Source organism: Myxocyprinus asiaticus, chromosome 1 (assembly GCF_019703515.2).
Source record: "Myxocyprinus asiaticus isolate MX2 ecotype Aquarium Trade chromosome 1, UBuf_Myxa_2, whole genome shotgun sequence".
NCBI lineage: Eukaryota > Metazoa > Chordata > Actinopteri > Cypriniformes > Catostomidae > Myxocyprinus > Myxocyprinus asiaticus.
In genome coordinates this window covers 22982571-23004900 of record NC_059344.1, presented here as the reverse complement: position 1 = coordinate 23004900, position 22330 = coordinate 22982571, and the positions used below count along the sequence as shown (strand labels likewise).

General features: G+C 43.8%; 1 protein-coding gene across 1 annotated transcript in view; it reads right to left on the bottom strand.

Annotated features, from left to right (window-relative positions):
- Positions 1–263: 263 nt before the first annotated feature.
- LOC127454912 (cytochrome P450 26B1) overlaps positions 264–22330 on the bottom strand; it is a 23425-nt gene continuing 1358 nt past the window's right edge. Inside the window, exons 2-6 of the mRNA XM_051722484.1 lie at positions 10153–10377; positions 5915–6190; positions 5614–5769; positions 3198–3479; positions 264–2671 (exon numbers count right to left, since the gene is read on the bottom strand). Of these exons, the coding sequence (XP_051578444.1) occupies positions 2279–2671; positions 3198–3479; positions 5614–5769; positions 5915–6190; positions 10153–10377 (1332 nt within the window). The 3' untranslated portion in view covers positions 264–2278. The remainder of the gene's footprint in view (positions 2672–3197; positions 3480–5613; positions 5770–5914; positions 6191–10152; positions 10378–22330) is intronic.

Sequence of the window (22330 nt, the reverse complement as noted above, 5' to 3'; positions counted from 1 at the left end):
TGAGCATAATCATGACTCATCATGATGTCAGATAGTGAGAACAAACAAATATGATCACTTTACAAATCATCAAACAAGTCTCCTGTGGTTGCATGGTTGCATGTGGTTAAAAACTTAAATACATTTAGCCATAATTAAAATGAGTTGAAAACATATCCTGATATTCTGCATCAAAATAAATATAAAAAAAATTAAGAATCAAAAGAAGCTGTTAATATTGTTGAGTAAGGCAAGATAATAGGAAAGAATTAGGATTGAATTAATGATTTTCACATTATAGTTTATTACAAGGGTTTATAAAATTACCAAGTACATTTAAGAATCACTGTAACAAAAAAGGAGAGAGAAACATTCATATTTGAACTAAGTGAAATGTGGATTTGTAAAAATGAATAAAATATATGTGCAGACAAACTCAACATTCAACAAAAGAACAGAACATGTAGTCAAATGGCACTCAAAATAAACATACCTCGCAAGTGCTTCTGTATATTAATATTAACTAAATGCAAAGGTAATAATGATAACAAAATTATAATTATTACAATAAGCTAAAACCATATTAACATTTAAACACTGTTTACAATATAATTGAAATTCATATCATTCTAAATAGAACAGTATTTACCAACAGACTTTACTTATACTAGAACTCTATTCTGAAATATAACAAAAATAGCACTTAAAATAATATTTATTACAATAATAATATTATTAGCAAGAATATTATGATATTAGACAATGCAAATTTGCTTTACCCATAGTAAGTGAAATGCCAAATTCCTCTTTGCACTCACAGCATGAATGTTTGCTCAGAAATTGCAAATCTCCACTGCAGAGAAAGGTAACTCTCTGTTAGAAAATGATACACTGAAAGCAGCAGACATTAATTATTTTAATTCATCCATTCATAAATTTATGAAAAAAAAAACAAAAACAAATCAGTGGCATATTTTATCCAAGTCATTCACTTAGCCTGTAAGGAAGTGAAGGAAGAACCCCATTGGGTTTCTCATTTCAACAAGAGTCCTACTGCCTCTCCCCCGACCCTACGGCAAGTCATCCACATGCAGAGTTCCTGTGGCTATAAGTCCCTTCAAAGGCATCACAAGAAAACTCTCTTTATTGGTGGTATACAGTAGGAGTTAATGATTGATGATTGGTCATTCAGTTTCGTCATCATCTACTGTATATTCAGTATAAATTCTTCTTATATTAACGCAATGCGGAGCAGCATTAAAACAATTTTGACCTTTACAGAGGTCAGCTGGCATTCTGCTCCATCATATAAATAAAAAGCGACTCCCAAAGCAGCATATATCACAGTTATGACTTGTTTTCATAAATGTCTTCAGATATAAAATTTGCAGCAGGAATGAGTCGCTCATTCCCTCTATAGCTTGTTTTGAGAGCCCGACTTTAACACAGACACGCACAGCCAAAGTTAGACAGAGATTATGTCATGTGGCATTGCAGTAATAAAGCACAGGTTCATTTTCTCTCATGCTCTCTTACTATTTATGTATCTCTCTTCATGTCTGTCCTCTTCTCACTCTCTTACAAAGAATATATGAATTGTTACTTATATACAAAGCATGTATAACAAGTACTGGGTAAGTCTGAAAGCTCCTTCTGTACTGCAATGTCACCTGAGTAATTACACAATCCTCCCATTCATTCTAGTTTGCACTACCTACTCTAACTCCTAATACCTTAGCTGAATAACAACCTGTCCATGCACACAAACACACACACGCACTCAGACACACACATTCATGCAAGAAAAACATGTAATGTATTTACACACACAGAGAACCACAAAAACACACACTGTATATACATATAAATGAACTTACTCAGATCTGCACCATTCACACTCAAATACACAAAAACCATGAAAAACACTCTTACATATACATAACTTCTAATAAAAAATAATAATTCAAGACTGATTCATCCAGACCCGTCCTGTGCTGTGCTGGTTAAAGCAGAACTGGCCATACCCTGTGACATCTACATTGGCAGATGCTTATATGACTGTTCCTTTAAACCTCCACATCTTTCTTAAAATCTTACTTGTGCTCTCCTTATGTAGCAATAAGTTCATTTACATTTATATATTTTTGTTATATTTTCTTGCATTTTCTTTACAAATGATAGACTATACATTTTTGGCAGATGAGAGTGTCTTTTAGGAAACTTCTGGTGACAGCTCCATCGGAGAAGGCAAAAAGTCTGCTCTTTCTTTCTTCTCCTCCTTTTCTTCCCTCTCAATCTGTCACACAGTGGCATCCAGCATGTCATTTGATTTGGCCATGATCTGGTTCTGGTTGGAGTCAAGGCCGTAAAATTTTATGCGAAGGCCGTCGGTGGGGTGCACCACGGGGACCGAAACCATGCGGGGGAACGTCCGCGTGGCTAACTCGAAGCGACTGCCTCCAGCAAGCTCCACAGCCAGAAGTTTGAGGAAGAGGGTGGCCAGCTGCTTGCCCAGGCAGGAGCGAACACCGCCACCAAAGGGCAGGTAGTGGAAGCGACCCTCACGATCCTCACTGCGCTCTGGACTGAACCGGTCAGGGTCAAATGCCTCCACATCTTTAAACACAGCTGATGTGTCATGGGTGTCACGGATGCTGTACATGACACTCCAGCCTTTGGGTACTTGCACACCCTAAGAGAGGGAGGAATATTTGATTAGAAGAGAAAATTTAAAGAATAAAGACAGACTTTTAACTTTTAAGGATATGGCCAGAAACAGACTTTACAGAAGTACATGAACGCAGACGCTAGTGTTTGGCCCGCGTATTGCCAATGCGTGGTTGAACACATTTACTGTGCATTCTTGCGTTACTATGTTTGGGTTAAGGAGGGATGCCAGAATAATTGTCGCAGGAGCGAGGTAAGCAGCAGTTTACATTTGCTTACTCTAATGTTGTCATTGGTCAGATTAAATGAACATACTCCTCCCGAACTTTTGTTCAGAGCTCCATGTTGTGTGATGAATCACGGTCTGACTCTGACATTGCGGAACACAACGATGCACGAAATAGAAGTGTCTGCGTTCACGTATTTGCATAGAGTGATGACATTAACAACAAATTACCATTAAGTGCAACAAAATAATAATGACTATGCAATACAATGGCATAATCAAGGTGTGAAGCTATGACATTCTCTGCATGTCCAAAACAACTTACATCCAACTCAAAGGTCTGTGTAGCAATGCGGTAGCCTCCAGACACAGGGGCAAAGAGGCGCAGGACCTCTTTGATCACGCAGTCCAGGTACTTAAGGCTAATGATGCTGTCCAGGCGTAGTTCGCCCTGACACAGACAGCCGTCGTGGAGCAGGCCGCAACCTCGCAGCTCCTCACGCAGCTTTTCAAGCACCGCAGGGTGTCGCAGTAACTGCATGATAAGAGATGTGCTGGCGCTAGCTGTCGTGGCAAAAGCAGCGAAGATCAGCTCAATTGTGGACTCCTGATGGTGACAGGGAGAGATGATTGTGTAACTCATCACAGATTTGAATGTAAAGCACTCAGTCCTAATGGTCCAAAAGTCCTGTTGTTAACATTCACTTCTAGTTATTGGTAAAGGGTTCTGGCAACTTTGTCAGATGTAGGAGAACCAGGGTAGAGACACTGTGTAACGTATTGTAAACATTCAATCCAGGAACTGAATCAATGGAAAGAAAGTGTAATCACAGAACACTTCTCTTCTGCCAATGCAACCCTGATTCATGTCTCTGTGATGTACTAAAAACACTCTAATTGACTCTAATCAATGGACAATATTCTGACTAAGAGTAACATTTCTAGTCATATTCTTATTAACATGCTATGGAGTATATCCTAATTAATGGATGAGTACAAGGCCAATGAAACTAATTCAGCAGTCAGCTACTGTACTACAATCTGACTTTTCCTGAATTCTTATGGATGATTGAGCGTCTTTATTTCTTTCCTTTTTTCTCTGTCTTTTTTTTTCTTTTTTTTTCTTTTTTTTCTGAGGTTTGGCAGCAATCTTCCACAAGTCTGGGGTTTTCTTTTCTCTCTCTTCTCTCCCTTCCTTTTTTAACTGCTTGCCAGTGAGTTGGTGTTGACAGCCCCAGGAGTCACCCCTGCCTACCACTATCTGATGATTTGAGCAAGTGGTGTAGAGACCATGCATGTACATCATAAAAGAAAACCCTCTGAAGCCTTTAAGCTGAGTGAAATAACCAGGTAATAACTGCCAACAGAAAAGCATTTATTGACTATCATATGTCACAATGTCAATATCACCCAGTTGTGGAATGAGAGCTGAAAGAGAAGAAATAAAGAGAGCAGTCAGTGGGAAAGGTGTTTTGTCATAGAGCCACTGCCTCTCAATGTCGAAGTTTTAACTTCCTTTTGGCTTTAATAAGTCATCAAATAATCATACTTTGACCTCACTCTGAAAAAAAAAATCTGTTTAAAAGAAAATGTTAAATCAAAAGAAAAAGACTGTGTGATGACCAGTTTAGGGATGAGTAATGTGTTTTTACAGCAGACAGAAGTGACTTATAAAGACACGACATCCCAAAACCCTCACAAACTATGCAGGTGGTTATGAATTGAGCCACAGAGTTTGCCCTGAACAAAACATCCCCTAATAGCACACGTACATCACCCAGACGTCTATTTGATGTGTGTGTTTATATCTGGGAGACATACTTTTTAGGTTGTTTGCTCATCTGCAATATATCTATGAGACGTTTTCCTCCCGGATGTCAATTAAACATTCAGCAGATGTCCTTGAGACGGTTATGATTTTGAATGTTTGTAAATCTGATCTTTTCAAGATGTTTAGCAGATGTTAATTAAAATGTGATGCTTTCCAGATGAAAAGCTCTAAAACAAACATCTCAGAGACCTACGTGTGCTATCTGGGATTGGAACATCTTCTAAAAACTATTTTAAAAAATCATCCTTGAGATGTAACTATGTGATACAGTATGTTCTGATATTCTCAAGGTTGCTCCAGTAACACAGCACATTGTTTTAGAGAGAACTCCTCTATTATACAGCCACAGTTGAGCTGCTATGTTCACTGCCTACATAGGTAGCTACCTTCTGAGACAGCATCCCATTTGTCATGGAACCTTATAAGTGACTGATCTGAAGGCAGCAATTCTCCTGAGGTCACTCACGCACATCATACAAAGTGCTAACAGTTTATTCCAAAACATTTGTTGTTAGCATGTTGCAAAGCTAACACCACAATAGTCTAATAAGCACAAAAAACACAGCACATACTGTGGGTGACACATATTGTAGTATGGGTGAAATATTGGGTGACACAACCCATTTTTAAGTGGAACTTTTGGAACTGGAACTGTTTAACAATACTTTTTAGCATCTTACTACTGTATATTTATAACAAACATTTTTCTCAACTATTTCCGCCATCTTGGATTTTTTTTTTTTTCACAGAGCTCGTTGCCATGCACTCTGGGATTGCTTTATGATACATTTCTTTAGGAAACATGCAATGCTACCTAAAGTGCACCTATGATGTCTCAGAATGCTGTCTAAATATGCAGATCACAATGTTCTGGAACAGAGCTGCTGTATATTAATGATGATTCACTCACCTTGAGCTCCTGCATTGTGAGCTCTGTGTTGTTTTCCTTGGCGCTCTCTAGAAGCACATCAAGAGCATCAGTGTAATCTTTCCCCTGTGTATGGAGTGGTTTCTCTCGGATAGCTTTTTCTATACTTTTCTGGAGTGAGTCTCTTGCACGAATGCCCTACACACACACAAAACGAGTGTAATAGTTTACCACCTCAGAGACTGCTGTATAGAATCCCACTGAGTTAAAAGTAAATATCCAGCTAACATTTTAATTGTGAATTTAAAAGTTTAGGACAATATACAGTAAAGTGACATTTTACCTTTCTGTAACCACTAAATGGCACGTCGATGGGAAGACTAAAGACATTCTCCACAAACTCCTGGAAAGTGTGGAAGAGACAGTGCATTTCCTCTTCAGAGACTCGGAAACCCAGGAGCACACGCACCGCCATGTGGAAGGAGAGACATTGGGACTCGCTGTACACGTTGATGGGCTCAGGATTAGAGCTCCACACCCGCAGGGTCTCCTGAATAACCTGCTGGATCTTGGGCAGGTAGCTCTCCAGAGCCTCATGACTGAAGACTTTAGCAAAGATCTGAGGAATAAAATTGAAAGTTTGGTGAATCTGCTGTGTTTTGACATTTAGGTAATAGTTTGGTTTGGTGTGTTTCTATTTGATGGGTCATTTCTTTTTTACTTCATATGATAAAAGGCCAAAATGCACTAGGGAACTAATGTAAACACCAAACCTAAACCCAGAAACTGCATGATAAACAATTTTGAAATCTGTTGGTAGCCTGATAAATTCATAGGTATGAGTGTATAAGCAGTACTCTTGTAGCTCAAAGCTGGTTCTGAGCTATTCATAAGAAGGATTTGTTTTGCCAAATGGCACAAAAAAATAATCTAACTGGTCCAGGTGAGCAGGGTGGAGAATCTGGTTCCAAAAAAAATAAAAATAAATACAATTCATGAAACTGACACTCACTGACAGTAATGTGAACACAGCACATAAAAGATCAAGATAACCAAACTGTAACTACAGGTATACTGCATTTAAACAGAGCTGTAGTGTTTGGAAAGCACTATCAGCACATTTGTTAACACAGGAATACTGACCTGCATTCTGAACTATGCTTGGCACAATACAACTGACCCATAAAATCTCAATCCATTATGTGCCATACACACGAGAAATGTCATCAAAATATTATCCTGAAACCACAGTCAGCTGCTAAAGGCCAAGCTTATTATTCTTTAAGCCTGAAGCATGGAACATTCTCATCAATTCTAAAGTCCCCACTATTTTTGACCTTCTCTTACTCTTAACTGCCACCTCCACCTCTCTCTCTCTCTCTCTCTCTCTCTCTCTCTCTCTCTGTCTTGCTCTCTCACTCTGAATATTTGTCTGATGTTCTGAGAGAGAGTTTCCATCTGCATCAGCAGTGAGGGTGAAAGGGGAAGGTAAGATTTTCCTAGCCACAGAAATGTAGTTCTAATGTGCCTCAGTTGTACTGGTTTGTTTAGTGAAATAACATCCATGTTCCAGTGCCGTCGACTAACAATAGCACTTTTTATATGCCATCTCGCTCCAAATAGTGTGGCTCCGCCCCACTTTTCCACAGTGGTAAAGGGAAGCGGGTGGAGACTTACGTGTCCTCCTCCTGTCTCTTGCGCTCTCCTTCTTTTTCCTCACATCTGACTTTATAGTTATCCAGTATAGCTGATCACCAGCATCTGTTGTGTTTTGAATGCTGGTCTACAACATGGCTAGTGTTCCAAAAAGGCTTTTTGACTAGCTTAACCAACAAGGTTTTCTTGGTTAACCACAATTTCAAGAAGAAAACACTGGTCGACCAGCTTCATTAGCTATGTGTTGTTGGTGAACAAAATGGCTATGTTGGTCCACCAGCTAGACCAGCATAAACAAGAATACTGTAAATCAGCATAGGAACTGCATGCTGCTTTAGCTGGTCTTTTCAGCACAAGAGTTCTATGATATCAACCAACTCCATTTTCCTCCAACACATTGTTTGGTTGTCAGTGCCCTTCTCCCTGTATCTGTCTACACATCCAGTGATCTGTCAACTCCACAACTATACTTATTTCTGATCTTGAGTGCTTATGAATGTGTGTGTAGACATGTTTGCTTTTAGCCATAAAATAATACATGCAATACAACACTATATTTACTCTGCTTATTGGTTTGGGTTCTGAGTGGATTTATTGAAGGTAACTATTTTCCTTTGGGAAGACTGAAGTCTTTACTTACTGGACAGACATCAGTCAAGCTCCGCTAATGCCAGTCCTCATTATACAGGATTCTGAATACTACAGGAAAAAAACAGCCGCCTGTCTTCATTACAAAACGTGACTCCTTGTACTGCACTTTCCACATAGCCTTTTAAAGCCCCCCCACCTTAATAATTTCCATATGTCTTAAACTAAATGAAACTGCTCAAAGCTGCTGGTTTGACCAGAATGTAAGACCTCTTTATTCTTTCTCTCTCTCCACCCCCCCCCCCCACACACACACACACACACACACACACACACACACTTTCATTACACTTCTCTACATTTCCAATTTCCCTCTCTTTCTCTCTCTCTCTCTCTCTCCCCGCTGACTAACATAAAATCTCTCTCTCACAGTGAGAGCTCATTATGTAGACAGGTGAGCTGCAGCATTGAGAACCTGTGCCCTCTATTGGCCAACCTAGTAAATTCAACACTTCACTAAACCTGCTGTTTGATAGGCCTATCCCTCTCTGACCACTTTGCAAAAGTCTGGTTTTAGTGTATCTAATGTTACTCAATGAACTGCTGTGCATCATGTTTGTGAGCAACATGCAGATAGACTTGGAATTTTTCCCAAACTTTCATTAGGAATTCCCGTTAATAGAAAGACCAAGAACATCAGATTTAACTTTTCGTAACTAAAATGCTAGCACGTTCAAGGAAATTATGTCACTAAAATTCATCCATTCCTTGCACTTTATGACATGCCAATGTTTCAAAGGGACATTATCGCATTCAAAGGGACACTATATAGTGTGGTGGATTCCCTTCTTTCTAATGTCTTCATGTCTGTAACCTAATGTCCCAGAGGGTTTAGGGGTGGTAGAAGGCTTGCTGACGTTATTGTTGAGACTGATGTTTTAGTTCAGTGAAACACCTCAGGCAAATGGCAGTTCTCATGTCACTTTGTCCAGGGAAGGAAGGATTAGAGTCAGGATTCAGGAAGTAAGTTTAGTCAATACTGAGTCTGTAAGTAAATAAGGGGAGAACTCCTCTAAGGCTAAACAGGTGACTACCGCTTGAAGAAATGTTGATTAACTACTTCCATATGGTATGTTTCTTTATAGCTCATGTGTGTACTTTTTTCTTTTAAAATTCTTTCTCATGTTCCATCTTAATACAGTATGCAAAGTCAAATAAAAGACATTTGTAGGTTTATGTCACTTAAAATTAACACAGTGGCTCTGTGGCTCTATCAAAACTTTCCTTTGTTTGTTTGAATGACCCAGTCTGACACAGCAAAATTAGTTCGACAAATGGCATGACTTTGGGGCGAGACTATCTGTTTGTGCGGCCAAAAGAAGAAGGGGAAGTTTTAAAGAATCAGTTTGAAAACAGTGATTATTTTTGCGATTTCGTTTGGTGACCCTAATGCAGCAGAAATTACACACTTTAGCTTAATCTGCTTAGCCTAACTTAACCTGAAAGTGGTTCTTTCCAATATTTATGTATCAAAAATATAGGCTGCACTATGCAGTACATCTCTAGAGAGGTTGAGGAACAAATGAAAATACACTTTTGATATTAGTGTGCAAAGCAGGACATTGTAACCTGGCTGAAGGGGGTCCATAAGGCAGTCTTTGTATGTCCAAGGCTGGCTGACTAATTAGTAATCATTAGGGGGTTCGCGTGAGGCCCTGGACCTGGAGGATTAACCAGACTGATTACACCCCGCTGACTCCTCAATAAGACAGGTGTGTGGGGTGAAACTCAAGCCTCCAAGGGACTAAAGAGAACCAGGGTACACAAAAAAATATCTTGTCCCTCAACAATAGGTTGGATTTGGAGAGAAGGTATATATGAGCATAATTCTCCATGTGGTCATTGTGAGCAGACTGTTATGGATAACAATAGTGAAAAGGGAAGCAAAGCATTGTAGGTATCTGCCTCCAGATCTCGAGAAGACAAGACCTGTGGATGGCAGTCCCCTTTCTGTCTTGTTTCTTTTTTACTCAATCTCTCTTTCTTCTTGTCTGTTTTATCCTTTTTCCACTCTTTAGGCCTCTAATTCAGAATGTTTTTTTTCTCACCACTGTCTTGGGACAGCTGACATGTGTTTCGATGTGTTTCGGGGCACATAAGTACTATCCATTAAGAGATAAGGGGTGTGTGTGCACACAAATGTGGGTCTGTAAGTGTTACATCAACATAAAACTGCATTTAAGCAGTAAATATAGTGTATGCATGTGTGCATATTTGAGTGCATGTATATGTAAAACTACATTGGCCAATATGTGCACAACAGTGTACAAACCATACCTTCCTCCTTTTGCGGTGGATGTCCCCTATGGAGTTGGCCAAGCTGTTGGGACCAAGTAGAGTGCTGGTGCTTTGTGGCCAGTCCACAGTGACCAGGCTGTGCTCTCCCATCAGAACCTTGCGCACATTCTCTGCCCCTGTGACCCGGATCAGCGGCCGCCCGAGCAGGTGTGTCTTGAATACGTTCCCATACTTCTGCCTCCTCGAAGCATGGAACCCTGCACCCTGCAAAAGACAAAAAGATATTGAAATGCAGAATGCATTATCAGACACACTGGGCTTTTAAATATTACATAATAAACATAAATATTGATTGAGCAGCAGTATTTAATACAGAATTCTACTTTTACAGTGGGGGAACTCCCACACAAGTGGCCTTGATTTCGACCATCCAAGCTTCCCCCTTTGAGATTGTTTGCCCACCCCCCCCCCACCCCCACCCCCCCCCACACACACACACACACATAGTGTGACACCCCTATGCGTTGCATTTGCTGCATACCTCGTATTTGCGCCACTATTAATGCACACTACAGAGAGAACAGAGCAGTGCCCACAAGCACAGCACGCAGCACATTCAGACTATTTATTTAATTAAATTGCAGCCCTTTGTGGATTGATATTCGCACATTGTCATATGCTGATTTTGATTTTTGACATTATTTTGCAGTACACATTGTTTTTATCACATTACATTCAATTTAAACTGTTAGCTCACAACTCAAATATGACTTAAAACGTAATTGTTTCTTTTGCTGTGGCGATTCAGTAGCGGCAGAGAGCCACTGTTGAACAGCGGTGCAGGAAACACTGTTGAGCAGACATACAGTATTAGAAAACGTCCTGGTTACTTGCATAACCTCCGTTCCCTGATGGAGGGAATGAGACATTGTGTCGATGTAGTGACACTAGGGGTCACTCTTGGGAGCCCGAGACACCTCTGGTCTTTGATAAAAGGCCAATGAAAATTGGCGAGTGGTATTTGCATGCCACTCCCCCGGACATAAGGGTATAAAAGGAGCTGGCGTGCAACCACTCATTCAGGTTTTATGCTGAGGAGCCGAGACAAGGTCCAGCCATTTCAGCGGGTAGTTCAGCATTGTGGCAGGAGGGACACAAAGTCTCGTTCCCTCTATCAGGGAACGGAGGTTATGCAAGTAACCATGACGTTCTCTATTTGTCACTCACTCGACGTTGTGTCGATGTAGTGACACTAGGGGTCCCTATACAAAACGCCGCAACTGGCTGAACTGTGTTACGTGAACTGGCGGTGTGTGATGGGCAGACAACTGTGTGCCTCGTAGCCAGCGCACCAGGCCGACACGTAACCTCCCCCAACATAGTTATGAGTGTCGAACGGCCCTTTGGGGACAAGTCGACTACCCAAAAGATAGAGACAGGCTAGCCCAGTCGTGGCCTCTTTTCCCCTTCTTTTTTTCCACTCCCTAAAAAAAGGGGGAATATTCGACTGGGCCACCAGGTCTAGTCGGGGGGTGTCCCAAGGGGAGGACACCGTGGAGACCACAACTCACCCAGAGAGAGGGGGGGATATTTAAGTGGAAAATACCTCACATGTTCTTGCCGACCATGTGGAGAAGTCTCATGGTAGATCCTACCCAACGGGGGAGGAGTCACTACAAACATGGAGACTGTGGCAGAGGGGGCTCTGCCCAAGGAAGACGGCAAGTCCTGGGTGTGATATGCCATAGCTATGGCGTCGATGAGCCAGTGGGCAATCCTCTGCTTGGAGACAGCACTTCCTTTCCACTGTGCACCAAAGCAGACAAAGAGCTGCTCAGAGGTCCTAAAGCTCTGCGTGTGATCCAAATAGATGCGTAAAGCGTGCACCGGACACAGCAACAACAGGGCTGGGTCTGCCTCCTCCTGGGGCAGCGTTCGCAGGTTCACCACCTGGTCCCTAAAAGGGGTCATGGGAACCTTGGGCACATAGCCCGGTCGGGGTCTCAAGATCACGTGAGAGTAGCCCAGACCAAACTCCAGGCACGTTTCGCTGACAAAGAATGCTTGCAGGTCTCCTACCCTCATGATGGAAGTGAGTGCAGTCAGGAGGGCAGTCTTCAAGGAGAGTGCCTTAAGCTCAGCTGACTGCAAAGGCTCAAAGGGGGCTCTCTGTAGACCCTGAAGAACTACAAAAAGGCCCCATGCGGGAATGAGGCGCGGTCTGGAGGGATTCAGCCTCCTGGCACCTCTCAGGAACCTGATGATCAGGTCATGCTTCCCAAAGGATTTCCGTCCACTGTGTCATGGTATGCTGCTATATCAGCAATGTACACCTTCAAGGTGGAAGGGGAAAGCCTCCCTTCCAACCTCTCCTGCAGGAAGGAAAGCACCGATCCGACTGTGCATCTCTGGGGTCTTCCCATCGGGAAGAACACCACTTAGAGAACAGACGCCACTTAAAGGCATACAGGCACCTCGTAGAAGGGGCCCTAGCCTGAGTGATCATATCTAGACTGCTTAGGTCTTCAGCGTCCCATCCAGGGGCCAGACATGGAGATTCCAGAGGTCTGGTCACGGGTGCCAGATGGTGCCCCGTCCCTGAGAAAGAAGGTCCTTCCTCAGGGGAATTAGCCGGGGGGGGGGCTGTTGCGAGGAGCGTGAGGTCCGAGAACCACGTCTGGGTGGGCCAGCAGGGTGCTAACAGGACGACCTGCTCCTCATCCTCCCTGACCTTGCAAAAGGTCGAACTCACCGTGAGATGACGTGCCTTGGCGGTTGACATATGCTACCGTTGCCGTGTTGTCTGTCCGAACTAACACGTGCTTGCCCTGGATCAACGGCCGAACCTCCGCAGGGCGAGCAGAATTGCCAGCAACTCGAGGCAGTTGATGTGCCAACGCTGCCGCGGGCCCATCTATAAGCTGGCGGCTGCGTGCCCATTGCAAACAGTGCCCCAGCCCGTTTTGGAGGCGTCTGTCGTGACCACGACACACCTGGAGACCTGCTCTAGGGGAACGCCTGCCCGTAGAAATGAGAGGTCGGTCCAAGGGCTGAAGAGATGGTGACAGACCGGCATGATGACCACGCAATGTGTCCCGCGGCGCCATGCCCATCTCAGGACTCGAGTCTGAAGCCAGTGCTGAAGCGGTCTCATATGCATCAACCTGAGCGGGGTGGCCACCACTGAGGATGCCATATGCCCCAGGAGCCTCTGAAAGAATTTCATTGGAACCACTGTTTTCTGTTTGAACGCCTTCAAACAGGTCAGCACCGACTGTGCACGCTCGTTCGTGAGGCGTGCTGTCAATGAGACTGAGTCCAACTCCAAACCGAATACAAACCGGAGGAAGGGTCTGTGTCGAGGTAGAATCGAGACGTGAAAGTATACGTCCTTCAGGTCTACCGCCGCGAACCAATCTTGATGCCGGACGCTCGCCAGAATACATTTTTGCGTCAGCAGGGAAGGAGGAAACCGCTCTTTTGCTGAACTGTTGGGTACCGCAGCCACTTGGGCATGCAGCGAAATCAAATGAAAAGGCAACAAAAGATTCTCCACCTGGCCCTACACCGGGGGATGCAGAGGTCTTACTACCAGCTCCAGTGCAGTGGGTTTCGCCGATCCTGGGTCGCCCATCTCAGGGGCGCTTTGACGACCTTCGTGGGTTCTTGGTGACTGGCCATGAGACGGGTGGCATCTGCTTCCTGCAGTGGGCTCCACGCCGGGGCCGGGCCATAGGGGCGGGCTGCGGCGGAGCCGGTACAGTCACCGCAGGGGGACGCCCTTGGCGACGAGCAGAAGGGGTGCAGGATCTTGAGCCGCGCCGGGGCATGGTTTTGCTGGATAGCCTCCGTCCGCTGCTTTACCGTTGAGAACTGCTGGGCAAAGTCCTCGACGGTGTTGCCGAACAGGCCAGCCTGGGAGTTAGGGGCAGCAAGGAACCGTGTCTTGTCAGCCTCACCCATCTCGACCAGGTTGAGCCAAAGGTGGCGCTCCTGGACCACTAATGTGGACATCGTCTGCCCGAGAGACCGCACCGTGACCTTCGTCGCTCGGAGCTTTGGGTGTCCGCACCAGATGGCGGTGCTCTGCGAGCATAGGTGCACCGCGAGCGCCTTATCCACCGGGGGAATGGCCGTATAGCCCCTGGCCGACCCGCCATTAAGGGTAGTGAGGGCGGGGGAACTGAGAAATCGGGACCGGGCAGTAAAAGGTGCCTCCCAAGATTTTGTCACTTCTAAAAAGAGAATACCTCGTACACTTCTGGGAAGAAAGGCACTGGAGCGGGTCGTGGCTGCTTTGAGTGGTGCCGCGAGCCCAGGAACCAATCATCGAGCCGCGAGGGTTCAGGGGAGAGTGGAGGGTTTCACTCTAGCCCGATGCTTGTGGCCGCCCGGGAAAGCATGTCCGTCATCTCCGCATCAGCCTGTGACTGGGCAATCGTCCCCGAAGGGGGGAGCCCAGCTGAGGCTTCTGCATCCGACTGGACAAGCCCGCTCTCCGATGCTGCGCTCGAGAGCTCATCAGATTCGCGGGCTCCGAACAAGAGGTCGAACTCGCCGTGAGATGAGCCAGCGGACTAATCCGGAAGCCCGATCAGGGCAGACGAGCGTGCTGGGGAATGGGAGGTCCGCGGGGGGATACCCGGTGGAGGCGGTCCCATTGGGGTCCCCAAATCGCCCCCAGTGCTAGCCGCGCTGGCCTCAAACCCGTAGGTAGAAGGACCGAGGCGGGGAGCAACGTTGCCATGGTCATGTTCTCGCAGTGAAAACATGAACCATCCACGAACGCTGCCTCTGTGTGGGTCGCGCCCAGACACGAAAGACAGCAATCGTGACCGTGACCATAACGACCACAACCAGGAATAACACACAAACGGAAAGGCATCTTTAAAAAGACATTCCATGTGTGCCGCTCTTTTAGAGAAATATACTCTTTCAGGAAAATATACTCTCTTTTTTCTGCCGAAGCGCCCAGGGGCGTTCTCTGCAGTGCACCAGTGCAGTGGAGGAAGAAGCCGCTGAAATGCGCCGTCAAATCCAGCAGAGGTGAATGAACAGTCAGCTCAGTAGACGTCGACCGTTCGGCTCCAAGTCTGAATGAGTGGTTGCACGCCAGCTCCTTTTATACAATACCCCCTTAAAACATTTTATGAACAGTGAACACACATGGTTGCGCTTGATATTGTAGGCTAAGGGGCTTTTTCCATGCTCGGCTGGATATTACAGATCTGATGAGGTGTTAGGGCTAATAAGTATTTGGAATGAAGGGTGTTAGCCCTGTCAGATTAGCCCACTCATTTGTTTTTGTTTTGTAAGGGTAAATGGGTCCCGTTGACAGAATTTTTTATGCAAGTGGGTTAGCTCTAGCGATTAGCAAAGACGGGGCTCAGGCTTAGCCATCAGGATTACGCTGAGAGAAGTGATCCAATGAGCAAATGAGTGTGGCCATTGGCTCAGAGAAGTCACATGGTTTGTGTGAAAGACTATATGAATGTGCTAATAAGTGTGGAATCTAGTGCTTCCTGCTAACTTTCAGCTCTGATGCCTTCACCTCTAGGATTCAATAACAGGCATAGTGATCACCCGAAATATCTGAATGGGAAGTGTAAAGTTTGCAGCAACAGTCAACACTCTGGCTTTCTCAGGGCGTGAGATGTGTACCTGAATGATATCTGATGGCAGAATGGCCCAAAGTTGCGCCGTAATTATGTTGCAAACATGTAAAATTTATTTATATTACGCATAATGCACATTAAAGTCAGTTACAAACATGATAAAGACTCTTAGCTCTGAAGTGAGTTGCTCTGTATAACACACAGTAATTGCCTGTAGCCCTTGAGACCTCAGCTGAGCACATAAAGACAGCCTGTAACCTCTCAGCCTCACACACAAACGTACACATACTGACCCCATGGCAGGAAGTGGCATTAGAGCTGTTTACTCCCCTTGACTCCTACCCCCCCCCCCCCCACCTCACCAAGATTTGTAACCAGTTTTGTCAAGCAGACTCCAACTCTCACACTCTTTTTGGGGGATAAGATTAGCAGCATGCAAGGCTTCTTTCCTGTTTGTTTGACTGAGAGATATTAGTTTCAGTGCACTTTAATTCAGCATGTGTGTTTGCATGTGCGAATGTAGTTATGTGTGTTAGATCTTAAAAGCCTTGTTAGGCGCCGTTCACATCTAAGCGTTCTTGCGGCAAAAAAAAAAAGCTAAATGCTGCACAACAAATAGAATAGAACGCAGGTGTCTCGCGATGCGATTTTAACAGGTGATATTCATTTTAACCTGACATGACGTCTTAAAAACGTGGTGCTCCTGCACAAGACAAAGAAAAAACAATGAGAAACGGTGCAGCAGAGACAACCACCTTCTAGCATATGTTTGCACAGAAAACAATTGGAAGACAGCATAGACAGACACAGAATTGCTCTTTAGAATGTCTCTGTATGGACAGACTAGCTGATGTCTACATTACTGCCATTCCCTGGTCTCTAATATACATCGTATAGATGTCTGGGCAACGGATGTATCAGGCAATGCACGTTAACACTTTAGACACGGTCAAACAAATGGGGATTAGGTCTCGCTTTCTCAACTGCCAAAGTTAACACAGACCTGGCTGAAAATGTGAGAGAAAATATGGCTGTAAATTCTGCAGCGGTGGACAACTTAAACCATATTTCACGCTGTTATTTTTCACACTTTTCTTTCTCAGTTTACACAGTTTTTCTGGCAGATGCCTGTTTGGGGTTTTATAGTTCAGGGATTGTTAAAGTTTTGGGGATTCTACTTTTTTCAAACCCTTTGGTTCTTCATCAGGGGAGGTGGATGAAATCCTGATTTCAGCATCGTACCTGAACAGTCAGAGCTTCAGAAAACAAATAGATTGTATTCTGTGAGAAATAATGAAGAAAAGGAAGACATCTCAACCCCTAAAAAAGTATGACTAGAGATTACCCTAAAGCGTTGTGGACTGGGGGCTAAGCCACTTTGTGAACAGTGTATGGGGTGAGAGAAATGGTCACTAGCCAGCTCACAACAAGTCTATACTTAAAGAGATTGAGGATTTCACATATCAGGTGAGTGTGAGGGCAAGAGGTAATGCTGACACGAACAACCACACACAAACACAAACACACATCCCAAAGTAATGCAGGGGAACAGGGGGGGAAATAAATGTACTATCTTTCACCACATGGTGAGAACTGAGTGTGTGTGATGATGGATGAGTGTTGAGTCAGTGTATGTGTGTGTGCTCCCCTCTCAGCAGTGGGACTAGTCAGCATGAGAGAAAGGAGCAGTTTTCGACCTGACAGACCTAGGACAAGGCCGTCTTTCACACATACCCAACATAAGAGCACTTTCTTTCTCTGTTGATTTCTGTGTGTAAACACACTCATGCACAAGTGAACTTGTCATTCGTATTATATTATATTTGTTTATAGTCTTTGTTCTGTCATATTTCCCCTTCGGACAATTTCTATTTTGACATCATTTGTAACCTGCATGAACTTGGGGTGTTCTGGGAACATGAGCATTCATTTTAAACACCACATGCTGTCATCCTTAACAGGCCAGGTCTCTTTTTTCCCCCTCTCCAGGAGAGTAGTAGATAAACACAGTGAAGCTGTGCAACGTATGGTTACACACTACATCACCAAAAATATATATACATTTCACACACCTACATGTGTGTACAGTATTTACACACACGTAGGGGCCAACAGTTCCCACTTAAACAAGTGTACACAGTAGGGCAGCCAAAAGGAATTTAGCCTGCAGCCAAAAACAGTCAAGTCCTGAAGTGTGCAGTACAAGATCAAGTGCAAAAGACAAAGAAGAGAGCAGTTAAAAGATGGGGAATGGTAGTGTGTGGAAGTGATTGACAGTGAGGTAAGCATAAGAAAAAGTTGATGGGAATGGCTTGTTTAACAGACAATTGACTCGTTGAGCTGTAAATAGCAGAACAGGTCGCGAGGCAAAATGTGGAGACAAACTCGCTGGGCGTCGCTGCACAGATGTCATTTGGCTAGAAGGTGAGAAATGTCCTCCCTCATTTCATGAGGCCACAGAAGCTCAGACGTGCAGTGAACGAAAATAAAACAAAAAACCCAAAAGGGTCACTGACGCACAAAACTCCACACACCCTGGAAAAGCAATGAGGTAATAATCTGCAGCTTACTTGCGTTGTCAAAAACACACATGGTTGATTGTGTGTTTGTTCACTTCTGCACGCACACACAGTGATGCATGGACACGGTTATGGTTACTTCATTAGACTAATCTCCAATCCTGCGCCTTTTCTTAAAATTGTCAGGCCAAGTGAGCGAAGGCAGATTGAATTCAAGAACTCCGTTAGACACTGAGGTAAGATGATCTTAAGCAATAAAATGAATAAGATTTCTGCAGTGATTTGGACAGCGAAACACATGTCAGCTGTCACTGTATGACAATAATGTGGGCAAGGCTCTTGGGAGGAGGACATGTGTGTGATTTTTGTGGGCTTTTGTTGCGTTTATCCGTGACATATTTTTTCTGTCAAACCTTAAACTTTTTAGTTTTGCTCTGGACAATGAAAATATGGTAGAAGTGGCAGTTGAGGAAGACATAACAGACATGATAAACTGGATGTGTTTGGAATGAAGAATTAAAAAAGGTCTGTTGGTTTAAAAGTTGTACAGATGTTCATTTTGAAACACCTACTGTATCTGTGTATAAGTGTGATTACTTCATAAACATTGTGATTTTAAAAATTTCTCTTCAAATGAAATTTGTCATTCAAAACAGAACATATCAGTTCTCTGCTGTGGTGTCTGGTCTGGTGGTGAAAGGGTTAACTCACCACATTCAATAGTTTCTTTTATTTTGAAAAAAAAAAATTATCCAATATTTTACAAAGGGGCGCAATAAAGAGGACCACTTTTTTTCCATTGGCTCCTTCCAAACAGAATGCGCAGGACTAAAAATACAAATTTCTGTGTAAATTGGACACCAGTCGAGCCTTCCGCTACATAAATGTATCCTTTGTGTGGCTGTGGAAATGTTATACAAATGACCCCTTTATTAAAACCACAAAAAAAGCTTTTAATTATATTTATTCAGATCAGCTACGGTTGACCTGAACACGGGGGTGCTGAGCAAGAGAGCGCGAGTGTAATTTCATATGCAATTTGAATCACCTCAATATGTTTCTTGAACATACGACCGCCATAAAGAAAGACAGGGAGAAGAGAAATATAGATGGAGCAGCGGGATTCGAAAAAAGTGTAAAGCAAGTTTTGGTTGGCACTTAAGAGGGCTTCATCGAAGTCTAGATTCACGCTGTTCTACGCTCTTTATTTCTATCACTTATTATTCTGACCCTTGTCCTCTCATCCTTCTGTATGTATAAGTGTGTGTCTGCATCGCTTGGTCTAGGGGCTTATGTGTTTATTGGTTCAGAATGGGCAGGTAACTGCGCAGGGGGAGTTCTCTGTGCAATGACCCACAGTCTCAGTGTAAATAAAGATAATATGTCCATTTACTGAAATAGCGCATTGGAATCTCTCAGGATGTGTGTGTTGGCCAGTCTCCATTGGTGTATAGATGGCATTTCTGCAGAGGAGAACATAAACAGAGAGAGAGGAAAGGGAGCAGAGGCAGTTGGAGCTGAGGTCCCATTATTTTTGCCAACAGTCACCCTTTGGAGATACTGCATTTTGTTGCCAAAGAGGGTGATCTTGGAGGATTGAGGTGCTGGGTGCTAATGGGTCAAGGGAAAAGGGCACATGGCTATGCATAAATTAAACAACATACAGTTTAAAGCAGTGCAGTGAGTATCAGGTATCAATCGCCATAAGAGTGATTTTGCTCTGTGCTGCTGAATCAATGCCAAAGCCCACGAGACAAGCGCATAGAACCTAAATGTGGGCAAACAAGGCCAAGCTGAGAGAATGGGCTCCCCTTTGACCTGGAAACACTTTGTGGAGAGAGATTATAGTTGTTCAGTACAGTGTGAGTGCTCAACCCTGGGACCCCCTTTTCTTCTCTTTTCTATCCCCCTACTTTCCTCCTCCTCCCACTACTGCTGCCAAGCCCCCCTCACTCCTAAAGACAAGAGGCTGTTTGAGGGGTTGCTGGTGCGTTCCAGAGGTGAAAAGGGGGCCACACCATGCTGGTGCCAGTCATGCCCATTTCATGCTTGCTAATCCTGACAAGCCCCAGGAGAGAGCGAGAGAGAGGGGATGCTGGAAGACTACTCCTAAATCCCCAGGTCTCTATAGGCCATGCTCTGTGGAATTCTGATCAGAGCCCCAAGCCCTGTACCCTTTGTCCCAGGGTGTGGGTGTGTGTAGGGGGGGTTCTGACCCCCTGGAGGGCAGCTTTATTGCCACCCAGACAGTAGCAATCTGGGTCAAGGTGGAGGAGTGGGGTTGAAGTTGGGGAGGGCTGCCCACTGGGTAAGATGTGCCCTCTAAAACTGATATGTGGCATGATAACTTCACATGTTAGAGAGCGTTCTCTGACATATAGTCAAGAAATTCTCACTACAATTGTAAATGAATGCATAATTAATTAATTCATGTATTTATTAGCACTGTTTACATATAAAGTTTGAATAGAGTGAATGTGTCTATGTACATTTGTTTTTTGTGTCCGAGAGCTTTGCATGTGTCTGAACTCACCGGTATCCACTACACTGTCATGTTCAAGCACATGACCAAAAAAGTAAAGATTATTGCCACAAAGTAATTGCCCTGGTTTGGTCACAGTTAAGTTTGTGCTCCATATGGATATTTCAGCCAAAACTTAGAGCACTATGGAGAAGGGGGCAAAGAAGAACGTTTCCACCAGATATTTTTGTGGTTAACTGAAAAATCTTTGTCATTTTTGGGTTCATAGGCAGACCAAAAGCATCCTTATATATTTTTTTAACTGAATGCCAATTTCACTACTGAAGAAAGAAAGAAAGAAAGAAAGAAAGAAACTAATTGTGAGTGAAAAGACTGTCCATGATATCATCGTAAATTATTCATTATAATAATTTATTATCATAACAGAAATGTAACGATGACACGATCGCACCTTGCACATCACGAAGACACCCGACACGAGATTGTTTATAAGTTTTGACTGATTGCCTAAAGGTGTCGCAGACACCGCAAGTAATCGCAAAATATTTGACTTTCTTACATTTTGGTCAATCACAGGCTTGACCCGCTTTTGGATTCGTCTGTTCTGAGATTGGAGTCTGAAATAGACAAACCGTGTAGAGCAACAAAAAAATAATAACAATCGACAAACCGACGGAGATAACGGGGTATTAAATGCATTAATAAACACAGATAGTTGAAAACCAATGCACGTTTGCAGAAACACAATTTAAGTTGCACGTTTGCACGGTAGCTCACAGTCGCCCCGCAGTCCTGGCGCGAGCTATAGGTTACCGCTAAAAAGAAATATGAAGTGACAGAAGTTTGGCAAGAATGGAAAAGTCCAAATCCTATTGATTTGAAATATATAACTGAGAGATGGAGTTGGTCTGTTTGTCTTATAGAGAGTGCGCCAGTTGAACGGAAATTCTCTCCAGGATTTCCATCAATTTGGAGAATCTGTTCCTGACCAGAGAATTTGATCTGTGCGCCACTCAGACCAGGACATTCCTCCCTACTGAATCTCAGCAATGAGGGTAGACTTTGTTTAAATCCACTCCAGCTACTGCAAGCCAATGTCCCAGGGACATCTCTGGGTGCACCATGGATTTAATATGGAAAGAATTCCTAAAACATGTATTCACGATGTGCCTTTTAGATTTACTATATAAAATGGCTTTTTATTGCGTCTACGGTTTAGGTTCGTCCAGTAAAGTGTGCTTTTTAAAATACCACATTATGACTGTGTTGATTTTTTTTCCCCAGTTCTTTTTAATGTGCTACCTTCACGCGGTCTTATTTTATAATATTCTAATTGAAGCCATATGACTTAACTTACCAAGAAAGATACCACAGAGATCCCCTTCATGTACTGTACGCACACACTCGCTGTCAGGTTATAATGACAGAACTGCACGGCATCAGTTGTCGCAACACCAGCACTGTAAGTCACGCGGGCTTTTCCAGGGGAACCGGCGCGCGTAATTACAGATAAACTCAATGAGAGCGCGATCAATCTCACCCGCGCGCTTCTCTCTGAGCGCCCAGAGGAGTTTCTACGCGCTCTGACAAGTTGTGCTCAG